This window comes from Vipera ursinii, assembly GCF_947247035.1.
Source record: "Vipera ursinii genome assembly, chromosome: 2".
In the NCBI taxonomy this organism is placed as follows: domain Eukaryota; kingdom Metazoa; phylum Chordata; class Lepidosauria; order Squamata; family Viperidae; genus Vipera; species Vipera ursinii.
This window is the reverse complement of record NC_139513.1, coordinates 121,380,612-121,394,870: the sequence shown is the minus strand read 5'-3', so window position 1 is coordinate 121,394,870 and position 14,259 is coordinate 121,380,612. Positions and strand designations below refer to the sequence as shown.

Below are 14,259 nucleotides of genomic sequence, written 5' to 3'. Positions count from 1 at the left end.
AGCATCCAGGTGTCCCTCACCCTGCCAAAGAACATGATGGAAGCTAAAAAAAGATTGCTTATTTTCACTCTGGGCTCTTATCTCCTCCTAATTAGTTTGCCATCTCATTCCAGCATCCTTAACTATGATCTCTGAATGACAGCAAATTTTCCAAGGTGAGAAATTCAGAGAATTCTCTGGAAGGTGAGATGACTGAACAAAGGTGGCAATGGGCAGTCGGAAGGAATTCATCCCACTCATACCCTTTTCATTATCCACCTGTCAGGACATATAAGCTTTATCAAGGATAGAGGTCAACAGCAGCTTGCATCTAAAAGCAGCAGTGAGAAAGCTCTCCACATCTCTAAGAAGTGGGACCTATTAGTTGGAGAACCCTGCTCAAGAAACCTACAGGCACCTTTGAAGATCAGGCTAATCTAGCTTGCTGATGACAGTTCAGGGGCAAAGATATTGTCAAAGAACTGACCAGGCCTAGAATGGAGGGATTTTTCACACAAGGCTTAGCAGCAGCCTGGGTCAAAATGACAAAAAAATAAAGTACAACCTACCATGTGATTTGTTTTTCACTGTAGATTAAATCAAAACAGTCTCTAGGGTATGGTGTTTATAGGTCTACTTACAAGATTCAAAGAGGAATTTTTAAATTATTGTAGAGAGGTCAGAATTTTAGGAGATATTGCAGCAATCATACAGGTGTGAGAAAAGCCATTCTCTGACATTTCCAGTTCTATACATGCATTTGAACATTGTTCTTCTTTGCATTTCATTGGTCTGTATAGCTTGCCCAAAAGGCTTTTAGATGGCTCTTTTCATTAAAAAAAATAATCCACTCAGTCGTAACAGATTTGGTCTCTTGAAATCTAGTATGTTCAGTGTTTAATGAGGTATAAAAAATAACTTTAAGCTTTTGAACAACTTTTAGATTCTCACCCAAGATTTGCTAGACTTCTAATCTAATGTGTAAGTTCTTGTTTCCTTATCTGTTACCCATGTGTGTATGAGGTAACAGTAACAGAGTCGGAAGGGACCTTGGAGATTATCTAGTCCAACCCGCTGCTCTTGGAGGAGACTATACTGTTTCTGATAGATGATTGTCCAGTCTCTTCTTAAAAGCCTCCAGTGTTGGGGCACCCACAATTTCCGAAGGCAATTTGTTCCACTGGTTAGTTGTTGTCACTGTTAGGAATTTTCTCCTTAGTTCTAGGTGGCTTCTCTCCTTGGTTAGTTCCCATCCATTGTTTCTTGCCCTGCCTACAGGTGCTTTGGTAAATAAATTGGCCCGTCTTCCTTGTGGTAGCCCTTCAAGTATTGAAGTATTAGAGATCAATGGTAATTGCCAAGTTTGCACTTACGATATACAAATCTGGGAACAATTACAAATAAATTAATGTCATATACTGCTTTGTTGCTGCTTTGCCACTGGGTGAAAAATGATCCTATTAACTAGGCATGTGCAGCACTTCAGAATAAGTATTGGCAGATATGCTACATTTGCTGGTGCCTCCTTCAAAACATGGTGCCATTGCCTAGGCTTACATGGCAGTTGCACAATCTCAGGGAAATAGATGTCCAAGATGCAGAGGTCCAATAGTAAGTCCACACTTGCTCTGAAGAGCTGCACATCCCTGTATGTAAACAGCCAAAGAGCTCTTATCCTGGGAATCAGACAAAAGGGGATCCTGGGAGGAGCAGATATGTATGACTCTTCATTGGCAGGAACTGCAATGGGTTCCATGCAAAATAGAGAAAGTATTTATAAGCTAATATCTTTTGCAGTTGCAGAGCTCCTCTCTTCTGCATGTGGTTTAATACAGTAGATTACCATAAGACAGCATGCTCTATATTTTTTCCATTCCTTGCTTACTTCAAATCTTTCTGTTCAGTCTGGGCTGTCATTCTTCTTGAGGTGGTTGAAAAAGGCCAATAGGCAAGAACGTTTGGACTTCTTTGGTCTATTTTATTGCTAGGAAAATGCTTAATAAAAGAATAATCCAGCCTTTTGTCTTACCTCCCCCACTACCCAAGTAATGCAACTCACACACTGAGCCATTTTGAAACTTACTTTTGCCACTGGTTAAATTCTGGTTGTAGCCAACAGGACTGAAATATTCAAATATGAAGACTGTGATAGCAACAACCGTGAGACACATCACAAACATCATCACCCACACAGCCGGGCTGTAAGGCTCTATAAGATGAGAGGAATCCAATTAACTCAGGACAACAGGATTGATTAGGAGAAATCATTTGTTTATGCACTCTTACCGCAAGCTATACATTCTTCCTATTGAAAGTTTAACCAAAGGAACAGAAACTGAAATTTGTATGCAATGTCTACTGAGATAAAAAAAAATATTTCCCATCACATCTTTTATAACTTTACATCATCGTGAACAATGAGATCTGTAACGTGGAAGGAATACAAAACTGTTGCAATTTATTGTTCCAAGCAATTTGACATGACCTCCCCACATACTCTATTTTATTTATTTATTTATTTGTTTGTTTGTTTTATATACCGCCCTTCTCCCGGAGGACTCAGGGCGGTGTACAGAGCAAAGTAAGTATACAATAAAGCAATAATAAAACAAATAAACCCTAAATCTATCAGGCCAGGCCGGCTTGCTGGAATAGATAGGTTTTTAAGTCACGCCGGAAGGTGCGAAGGTCGGGGGCCATCCGGATTTCGGCTGGCAAGCAGTTCCAAAGGAATGGCGCACCCACCGAGAATGCTCTCCCCCTGGGGGTCACCAGTCGGCATTCTCTTACCAGTGGCACCCTTAGGAGGCCCTCTCTGTGGGAGCGCACAGGACGGAGGGGTGTTGACGCTGGCAGTAGGTGTTCCCGTAGGTAATCCGGACCCACGCCATGTAGGGCTTTGTATGTCATCACCAGCACCTTGAATTTCACTCGGAAGGCAACTGGAAGCCAGTGCAGCTCACGGAGGAGAGGTGTAATATGGGAGTATCGGGAAGCCCCCAAAAGTGTTCGTGCAGCTGCACTCTGTACCAGCTGAAGCTTCCGAGTGGTTCTCAAGGGCAGCCTCTCCCCCTCTTTTCCATTCTCCCTCATAACCCCTTGCTGTCAACTGTGTTGAAGGACCAGTATACTAATTTCTCATTTGGGAATTTGGGATTTTCTTTATACACCACCAAATTGTATTGGGTGTGTGGGTGTTTCCATATCTGCTGATGTCTCCCTCTTGTGCATAATTAACATATGCACCTCTTCTTACTTCTGAATACTGGTAATAACAAAATTAAAAACGACTCAAAAACATTGTTGGTGACAAGAATCAATAGAGATTGTTCCGACCGGTATGAACCTAAACTGAGACAGATAGACAATTAGACAGATGGATATAGATAGATTGTACAATAAATGGATATAGAGCATAGAGAGAAAAAGAAGATAGATAGATAGATAGATAGATAGATAGATAGATAGATAGATAGATAGATAGATAGATAGATAGATAGATAGATAGATAGATAGATGGATGGATTAGATGGATTAGATGGATATGGAGAATTTTACCTTGACATGATAGTCAGACAGTAAGCAGGACTTGCATATATATAACAGAGAAGTGCCTTTTTAATTCATGAATTGATGCTTCTCCAGGAACAAACTCAAAGTATGTTTGTTGGCAGAAGCAACATTAAAATCCAAACTATCCACTGAATACCAGAATGGACTCAAGTAAACAGGAGGGACCAAATTTACCCCTAAGTTCCCAAGTAGCCTCTGCACAAACTTAGAGCAGTGCCACTTATATAGAGAGAAAGAGTTCTTTACTCTGCTGTCTTCCCAATAGGTTGGGAGTCAATTCCAAACATTCCCCATCCAATGAATCCACAGGATATAATTTTGGGAAAGACTGAGCTAGAATACTCTTAACATAAGACTCTGGTGGATGTAACGTCATTCACTTATATGTTGCAAGTAGAGCTGCTATGGTTTGCTGTGATAGATGTGCTCATGATGACCCAAGAGAGCCTAGAATTCCCAGCTTCCCTTTTCCCCCAACTTTCTTTTCTCTTCTCCCTGTGCTGTCAGAGGGCTGTCACTCACAATCAGAAGGATGTCAGTATGATGCTTGATATGCAGGTCCTGATCTCACAGAAGGCTCCCATTTCAAAAAACAAGCATTTACACTGTAGCTGCATACTTTTTTGCTGCGCTCACATGTCCCACATGATTAATTGTGAGATGTGGCAGTCTAGATACATCCCTCATCTCCAAGACAGAAGAGGCATGCCCCTGAAGACACAAGTGGAAGTTAAATCCCAGAGGAAGCTAAACCTGAATCTATCCTCACCCTTTCTCTGTTGAAACTCAAGGCAGGGAATCCAGACTACAAGAAATTCAAGTAAAAGAAAGTGACATGTGTGTGTCTGTGTGGGGGGGTGTACTTACATTAGCTCCAATCAGAACAAATCAGACATATATCAACCTCATATCTGGGTTGATTTTATGCACCCGCTGAGGAGAGACCTTTGCTACACTTCTGCTATATATAGCATTTTTGAAAAAAATAAAACCTAAACTGATAGGAGAACAAAAAGGAGAGAACAAGAGATTTACCCAATAGGAGAAACACTCACTCACTAAAAGGTTACTCTGCAGATAAACATGAAAAATGTATGCAAGGGATGAGGGAAGATAGGCCGATGGCACAAGATTGTCACTAACATTTAGCAGTCAAGGAACTAAGGTTGAAACATTTTCATAAGCATTTAGACAATCAAAGCCAATTTTTTTTTAAAAAGGACGGAAGGGAAGGAGGCTCCAAAGTCATTTTAGTATTGTTCTGCAAAGAACCCTGAAGATAGACTAAATGGGAAAGTAAATATTGCTTTAGTGAAGCATACAAAAGGATAGCATAGAAAAGACACCATAGTCCTGCTGCTGGTTTACATATTTACAACTGAAAGAAATATTTAAATTAGACAAAAAGAGCTATGGCTTTGACTGTGTTAAAAATGATTTGGAAATCCTACTATGTGGTAGTGATGAACCTATCATTGCTAAGGTCTATAAAACATTATTGAATTTGAATTTGGAAAGTGAATATATAAAGCACTGCATGATTCTGGAGGGAACTCTAGATATCATGTAAAGCTTGAACAATGGGAGAATATGTGGATGGAAGGTTTAAAATTTACATTAAATTACAATTTAAAAGAAATATTTTATAAAATGACATATCATTGGTATTTAACATCAGATAAGTTATCCAGAATGTATAAAGGTGTTTTAAATGAATGCTGGAAATGCAGATGTAAAGAAGGGACTTTTTATCATTTATGTGGACATGTGATCAAGCAAAGAAATATTGGAATAGGATTCATATTCATATTCTAGAAGATTCTTAAAGCATCCCAAAGATGCTTTTTCATGAGGCAAATGGACTTTCTTGTTTTTCTTTGAAGACATTTTGCTTCTCATCCAAGAAGCTTCTTCAGCTCTGACTGGATGGTGGGGAATGGCAGGATTTATACTCCTTGCAGACATCTGGTCATTTGCATTCTTTTAGCGAGTGGATGGCACCTGGAGGCTTATCTGTGTTGTCAGGGTTACCTGAGTATTGCAAATGGGTGTGGAGCCTTCTTGGAACTGCTGAAAGGATTGTGTTGTAGACTGGAGATAGATGATGTTGTATCTCTCCCTCTCTGTTGACAGAGGGCTGTTCAATTTTGACATAAATGGCCTCTTTGACCCCTCTTTCAAACCAGTGGTCGTCTCTGTTCAGAATGTGGAATTTGCTGTCTTTCAAAGAGTGGCCTAAGAGTGGTTTTGCTTCTTGGATGAGAAGCGAAACATCTTCAAAGAAAAACAAGAAAGTACAGTTGCCTCGTGAAAAAAGTACTTTGGGACAACCATGACCTGGATGACTGAGAATCTCCATAGACATGGCTCTGCTGGTTTGGGATGATGGGAATGCAACCAAAAAACCAGAATATTCTCCTGAAACAGCCACAAGCTAGACTACCACACAATGGAAATGAAATCAAATCCTTAATTATAACCTCCAAGTGATAGAGGATCATGTAGGATAAAACATATAGCACAAGTTAATATTGTTAAAGTAACAATATAGGCTCACCCTCAAATATTATTTATTGAGGTAAGAAGAGACCTTGATAACATATTTTTAGAAAATATGTCTGTTTCATTGCTAGCCACTGCTGTGGGATTCTGACATTTGTTCAAGAAGTTCCAGTATGAAAGTGGATGTTTTCCTCTTATCCCAATTCAAAAGTCCCTGATATAAAATTCACATCTCAAGGAGGCTTCGAATGATACTAATACTAATACTAATAATGATGATGATGATGATGGTGATGATGATGTTGGAAGGGATCTTGGAGGCCATCTAGTCCAGCCCCCTGCTCAGATAGGAAAACCTATACCATTTCAGACAAATGGCTATCCAGTCTCTTCTTAAAAACTTCCAGTGTTGGAGCATTCACCACTCTGGAGGCAGGTTGCTCCACTGGTTAATTGTTCTAACTGTCATCTGTTGTTTCTTGTCCTGCCTTCAGGTGCTTTGGAGAATAGCTTGAGTCCCTCCTCTTTGTGGCAGCCCCTGAGATATTGGAACAATGCGATCATGTCACCCCTCGCCCTTCTCTTCATTAAACTAGACATACCCAATTCCAGCAACCGTTCCTTATATGTTTTAGCCTCCAGTCCCCTAATCATCTTTGTTGCTCTTCTCTGTACTCTTTCTAGAGTCTCAACATCTTTTTTACATCATGGTGACCCAAACTGGATGCAGTATTCCAAGCGTGGCCTTACCAAGGCATTGTAAAGTGGTATTAGTACTTCACGTGATCTTGATTCTATCCCTCTGTTAATGCAGCCTAGCACTGTGTTGGCTTTTTTGGCAGCTGCAGCACACAGCTGGCTCATAGGACTCCGAGATCCGTCTCACAGTTACTACTATTGAGCAAGGTACCACCTATACTATACCTGTGCATTTGGTTTTTCTTGCCTAAATGTAGAACCTTACTTTTTTCACCATTGAATTTCATTTTATAAGATAGTGCCCAGTGTTAGAATCTGTCAAGATCCTTCTGTATCTTACGCCTGTCTTCTGGAATGTTGGCTATTCCTGCCAGCTTGGTGCCATCTGCAGATTTGATGAGTTCCCCATCTATCCCCTTGTCCAAATCATTGATGAAGATGTTGAAGAGCACTGGGCCCAGAACAGAGCTCTGGGGCACCCCACTACACACTTATAGTCAGAAATATAGTCAGAAATTCACTCTGCTTTAGTGATTGTAAGATGCCCGCTCCTGTCCAATCATAACTACTTAATTGCGGCCGTGAGAGTCCAGACTTCTCATTTATGCAGCCTATTTTTTCTTTTTCTTTTTTCAGGAAGGGGAGGTTGAACATGGGAATATTGATCTCATGAAAGCAGTATTTTCTATGGGATCAGTATTCCCACTGGTAAACACGAATAACCATAAAAATACTTCATATCAGCTCCTCCAGTCACTTAGACTTGTGTTGTTGTTGTTTTTTGGTGGGAGTGTTTGCTTGAGTCATACTGAACCTATATTTCTTTGATGGGATTATCAATATCACAGCAGATCAACGATTTCACAAATTTATTTTTATTTATGATTAACTTTTTATGCTGCTCAATCTTGCTTAGAGGAGACTCAGAGTACCTTACAATTGTAATGCTGTCACCTGGAGAGTGTGCCTAATAGATTATTGCAGATAGGGTTGCAATCCATGACTGTTTTCTGACACTTCCCACTTCTCTGGACAATGTCCAAGGTTCCAGATGTGCTACCCTGACAGGTAAGGATTGAAGAGGAGCCAGAGGAAATGGATGGGGGCAGAGGTAAATAGATGATTATTAGCCCTGTGGTTTTCAAGGGACAGAGAGAAAGCTAGCTCTGCACACCAGGCCATACAGGCTGGGACTCCCATCTTGTGTTTGTGGTGAGTAGACAGTTGTGAGAGATTGTGTCATTAGTGTCAGAATAGCCACATGGACATGATCAATATAGGAGAAAAATCACATAATCACAAAAAATATATGGAATGAAGAAAATGAGAGAGAAAGAGAGACAGAGACAGAGAGAGACCAGGCCATTTTCAGATGTTGGCAGCAACAGAGAGACACTGAGAGCTCCAGCATTAAAGGCAGACTGAATAATGAATGGGATTAATTCAGTCCCCCCAAATACCGTCACTGAGACCCATTTGTCAGCTTGTCCTTTCCTGTCATAAAGGACATAAACTTTATCTGATGGCATCAGATGCATTTCATTAGCATACTGAGAGGCAGATGAAAGGGAAGGGAAGGCAGTTTTGTAATAGCAAGAAGAGTCCTAGATTTCTATTGAGCTTAGGTCTGTCCCTCAGAAAGAACCCATGGGAAGGAAAAATTATATGAATACAGATTGCTCTGTAATAGTATATCTATTCAATAGCATACATTTAAATACTCTTAGGCCGGAGTCCTAGTTCCATTTAACTGGGATATGCTCTGCTAAACACAGAAAGTCACTGTCCCAAAGACCATCACAACCTGTGCTGCACAAAGGTGCCACACAAGGGAGGGAGGCACCTGTTGCACGGTATGGAAAAGATTTCACAGTGGACAAGTGGGGATATTAATTAGAATATTAAAATATGTTTTTATTGGCAAGCCAGTGCACATTCACGCAGCTGGAAGATTTAAAAACTTGCTGGGACACTAATGGAATTCTGTACAAGGGCACCTTGAATGCCAGTTGCACCCCTTGGTATATGAATTGCAACAGTTAATCCTGTTTGAGATGACCAAAAATCTTTCTGCTGCAGAGCGAAAATCTTCTGCACCTCATCCAGAGATTTTCCCTGGGCAGCTGATGCTCTCCCAAGAGGGGCCCTGCTCTTCCTCTATAATCAAAAGTAAAAGTACTATTTTGAATACTTCTGACTTTGTGAAAGCATGTTGCATACCTTTTCCACAAAATCTGGAATTATAAAAGAACTCTAAAGGGATAGTGTATATTGATCTGGAACATGCGAATCAAGTCAGCTTGTACAATCTCTCTTTTACAAAGAGCAAATCCCTCAAGCATCCCTAACTATTCATTCAGTAGGTGACATGATACCTATTTATCCCACTGACGTTATAATTTCTAAACAAAATATTCCCTAGCCTAGGGAGTCTACATTTTTCTTCCTAGAAATACCAGTTGCTCGTGTTCATCGAACTTGCACGTGAGTGTGAATTGGTTTGATGAAATCTCGACCCATCCAGGAATTAGCCCATAACAGGTTCTCAAGACATGCTGTCTTTATGTGAAAAGATTCATTGTGGAGAATAATAAGAGTCCACTCAATTGTCAAGCAACCTTCTTTTGACATTCTAGGCCAATGAATCACTTGTCAGCTCAAAAGGCAAACACAGCTGTTCATTTTAAGGATAGCATTTCAATTCTTTCAGGAAAATGACAGCGTTGTGAGATGACATTCACTTGTTTGGGAACACAATGAGATACTAACTTGTACTTGTGTGTGATAGGTTTTAAGATACAGCTGATGAAAAGTGAGATACAATCATGAGGAGCTGTAGATTCATCACATGAATTGCTGTAGACTTTTGGTCATCTCTTAGTTATCCTTTCTCAGCCCAGTTTACCTCAAAGGGTTGCTGTTGCAAGAATAAGAAACGGAGGGGTGGGGGGGAAGGAACGCTGCCAGCTTTTCTGAATTCCTGAAAGAAAGGCAGTGATAGAGGAAAGGAAAGGAAAGGAAAGGAAAGGAAAGGAAAGGAAAGGAAAGGAAAGGAAAGGAAAGGAAAGGAAAGGAAAGGAAAGGAAAGGAAAGGAAAGGAAAGGAAAGGATTCTCCTCCAGAAAGAGACTGAATAAGAAATTGCAATATAAAAGGTAGTGGTGGGAACGGGCAGCGAAAGACGAGACAAGGAATCATCATCATTACTTTAATTCCGATTGCAAGATCACTGGATGGTTTTCTAAAAAATAAGATAGCGATGCCAGAGGAGTCAAGCTTTGTTTGAGTACAGTTTCATATTTTCCATTTCCTAAAAGCATTAGAAGTTCTTAAAACAGTGCGGTTTCACTTAGAGGCTCACAGTTTTATTTTTCTGTATTATTTGCTCAATTTAAAAAAATGCAAATAGAGGCAATCTGCACTCCTACCAAGCACCAATCCATATCTTGGAGCAAATTTTGAGAGACAGACCATGATGCTATTCATGGCTCTTCTTTCTCATGTTTCCATAGTTAATGGTTCCCTTTGGAACAGACATAACTTACTGTTTTTGTAGCATGTTACAACCAAAGGTTGTTTTCTTGAATTTTTCTTGAAACTCTTTTGTCCTTTGTCTCTCGCACACAAAAGCATAATACACATACACATACCCATTTCAGAAAGGATAAAGACCCACAGAGCAATGTCTGTAGCAGTTTATAACATCAGTTGTTGGCTATAACTGAGTTTTCATTTTGAGTGAGAATGCTGTTATTTCTTAAGAAAGTCTTTGCCCAATGCAGCCAACTGACCTTGAGAAATTAAGAAGAGTCAGGTCTGGATGGAAGATTATCAGAAAATCTCAGGCTGTGGACTAGACTGGACAGTTGAAAAAACATCCCAGAAGGAAGAATAGGGAACACCTACATAGATGCAGCCAAATCTTATTTGAAGGAGAAATGATTTTATTACTTGTCTAACAGCTCTAGGGAGAAAGAAAGTTGTTCTTTGTGGCTTTCCATTCAGTAGAATCCTATTACCATTTCTTTCTTCCACTCTCTGATTTATTCCTAAAATAGGTCTAAACGTTTCCGAAGTTACTGACATAATTGTGAAATGGCATTTTATGTCACTTATTTATATGCACATGGTGCACGTGCATAGATCTTGGTGGATTCACAGCTTGCCTCTCACACTAATCAGTCTCAGCTGAAGATTAAATTCCTTCTGACCATTTGCCTGAATCTTTTTGACTTTGTCAATGTGGCAGCTACTTTTGACATTGAAGATTTTCTCTTCCAGTAAAAGAGAATATCTGTAGCTCAGGGTTGAACTGCATAATCCTTGGTGCTTTCTCAGCTTGTTTGTTTGCTTACACACATGCTCCTGTGCACTGATGATGCTCCTGTGCACTGACGATGTTACTCAGGAGATGAAACAGCTGCAAGCAAACCACTAAACTCAAAGAGCATCAAGGACTCCATAGGAAGTCCTTGTTTCTGCAACATCCAATAAACCAGAGACCCTGTTCAGTTCAGAAGCCAGATTATCAATCAAGAAGCTATCAGATGAGATCAGGGTCATAGGCCCTGAGGATGAACTACAGAAGTAGGCCTTGAAGTAAATATATCACAGCATTTCATTCACTCTATTGCTAAACCATGGTGAACATTAACTATGGCTTGTGAATGTTAACAATAATTGTTGCAGGACACAACTAAAGCTAAAGGATTCCCCTGTCCAGTCATTTCCAACTCTAGAGGGAGGTGTTCATCTCTGTTTCCTAGCCAAGAGAGCTGGTGATGCTTCTGTGGTCATGTGGCTGGCATGACAATACGCTGAGGTGCATGGAATGCTGTTAATTTCTCACCAAAGGGTACCTATTTATCTACTTGCACTGGCATATTTTCAAACTGCTAGGTTGTCAGGAGCTAAGGCAAGAACAGAAGCTCACCCCGTCACATAATACTAGGATCTCAAATTGCCAACCTTCCAGTCGATGAGTGCAGCATCTTTAACCATGACACAACTACCTTCCGTCTATTTCCCAGACCTGCTATAGGGAAAGTGATGTGCCTTATTCAAATTCTAACAAGTCTCTCAGTCACAACTTTCCAATGAGATGTTATATCAGGAAATGGTCAAATAAATAGCTCCCATAAACTGAGCCATTCTGGGCTGTTAACCACCAGTCTCTTTGAAAAAGAAAAGGATTCCTTCTCTACAGTTATGCAATAAAAGTCACTGACATTGTCATATGTTCTAGTTAATATATAACAAGTATATTATTTCAGGTTTTTATCTCTCTCTCTCTCCAATAAACCCCAAACAAAAAGAAACAGTGAAATAAAAAATATATTGATATACAGTCAGTGGCGTAGCGTGGGTTGTCAGCACCCGGGGCAAGGCAAGTAATTTGCGCCCCCCAACCCGTGGATTTTAGCACTCGAGTCTCTTCCACTAGATTAGTTAAAGAAACCCTTACCCCCTAAGAACATGTATTGTTTGTTATGAAAATACTGATGTAATTAAAGTAATGCATGTGATGAGTTTAGTGATCCTGCCTATGCCCTGCTAAGTGTCCAGCGTGCCCCCTTTCAATGCAGAATGACCAGTGTGCCCCCTTTCAATGCGGAATGACCAGGGTGCCCCCTTTCAATGCAGAATGAGCAGCGTGCCCCCTTTCAATGCGGAATGACCAGCGTGCCCCCTTTCAGCGTGCCTGGGCTGGTCTGGAGTGGTTCTCTCCCACGCTCAGCGCTGCGCTGGGCAGCCGCTGCACTGTCCCTCCCCCAGATAGTCCCTCGCTCTGCACCGCATGCCTGGCACCACCCCCCTCCACAGTGGGCGACGACCCGGCAGCTCGGATCGGATTCGCACAGCCAGCACTGCAGTGAGAGAGAGTGAGTGAGCCAGGCAGGGGCAGAGAGCTGCGAGTGTGAGCGCCCCCCCAGATGTTGCGCCCGGTGCGGCCGGCCCCCCCTGTGCCCCCCACGCTACGCCACTAAACTGAGGCCATTAAGCAGCATTGGATTATCAACACTAAACAAAGATTTTGCCTGAGCCCTGAGGGAATGCTAACAAGAATGAGAAAAACAAGTCTTGCTTTTATTTTTTTTCTGTCAATTGAACTTTTTCCAATCTAGATGATATGACTTCCTAGTTTAAAACTTGCCCTAGTTTTCATTTCATGCCTTTTCCAAACCACTCTTAAGAATACAGAAGGGGACTGCTTTATTTGAGAGCTGGCATCAGGTTCAGCTACACAAATATGGTGCAGCAAAATGATCAGTTAGAATGAATAATCAGAGCAATAAATTTTTATCTTTTCTCCAAGAAGCATTAAATAATTCATAAAATCAGTGATGAAAATGACTGAATCTTAGCTTTGTAAAATCCTTTGGCAAATTAGGATGAAGGCAAGAAACGTAAAATATGTACCTTGCAAAAATTTACATATCAAGGCACCAGAAAAATAACAGATGATGAAGAGAGACTAGGCATGTGAAGCCAGACGTACAAAATAAGTTGGCTTAGCACCTAACCTGCTTCAGTTTCACACATACTTCAACAGTTATAAAAACAGCCTTCAGTGGCTTTTTAAGAAACTCATTAACTACTTAGCTATACTGTAAACCTTCTTAACTAGAATATAGGCTAACTAGGATTTCATCTATAGTCTGATCAAAGACTTTGAAGGTGGCTCTGGTTCACCTCTCAGGAATTCAAGAATTCTTAGTACTTAACACAACCCTTCTAGACAAAAAAATAGGTGCTCATTCTCAAGCACCCAAGGACAGAACCAACAGGCTTCTGGCTGGAAGGCAAACTTCAACTTTTATTTTATTTTTAATTTTGCCATCCAAGAGAGGCTAACCCCTCCGTGTTAGTCTTAGCTGTCTCTTGAAAAAGAATGGGTTACTCCTGGTTCTATTTTAGGCTGAAGAATCCAAAAAAAAAATGAGAGGGAGCGAAACAGCAAGGAAAAGAATAACCATTAAGATGAAGAAGTGAAGAGATACTTTTAGAAACAAAGAAGATGCCAAACACACCCGGGCAGAGAAAGATCTATATCTTGTCCTTTCCCTTTCCTGTCTCCCTCTTCCCCCACCCCCCACAAGCCTTTTCCTTGTAGCATTGGCAAGACTTCAGAGGGTGATGACAGCAACCAGGGACCTGGTGTCATCAATCCGTTTTTTGTTCCAAACCACCTCATTGATTCCTGTTCCAAAAACAAAAAACCTTCCGATCCCAGCTCTGACTGACAAAGCCACTTCCTTGTTCTGGTGACTGGAGTCAGACAGCCTGACAAGAGAGATGCCATTTAGACAGCTGAACAGAGAGCTGGGGAAGCCATCTTCAGTTCTATTCAGCCCAAGGCCAATAGTCCCAGTTAGAAATGTGAATTGATTACCTGAAACTGAGGGAAATTTTGTTTGGCACTGATGAACCTGGAGTCTCTAATGAGGGGAAGAGATATTCAGATAAAAAGAAGATCACAGAAAAGGCCTGCATCATGACACATTCA

At 40.8% G+C, this 14,259-nt stretch overlaps 1 protein-coding gene across 1 annotated transcript in view; it reads right to left on the bottom strand.

The window, feature by feature from the left end:
- The window catches only part of GRIN2C (glutamate ionotropic receptor NMDA type subunit 2C), a gene marked incomplete at both ends in the record, with an annotated part of 56,207 nt that overhangs the window by 14,037 nt on the left and 27,911 nt on the right, over positions 1 to 14,259 (bottom strand). Inside the window, one exon of the mRNA XM_083353399.1 lies at positions 2,063 to 2,188. Within this exon, the coding sequence (XP_083209525.1) occupies positions 2,063 to 2,188 (126 nt within the window). The remainder of the gene's footprint in view (positions 1 to 2,062; positions 2,189 to 14,259) is intronic.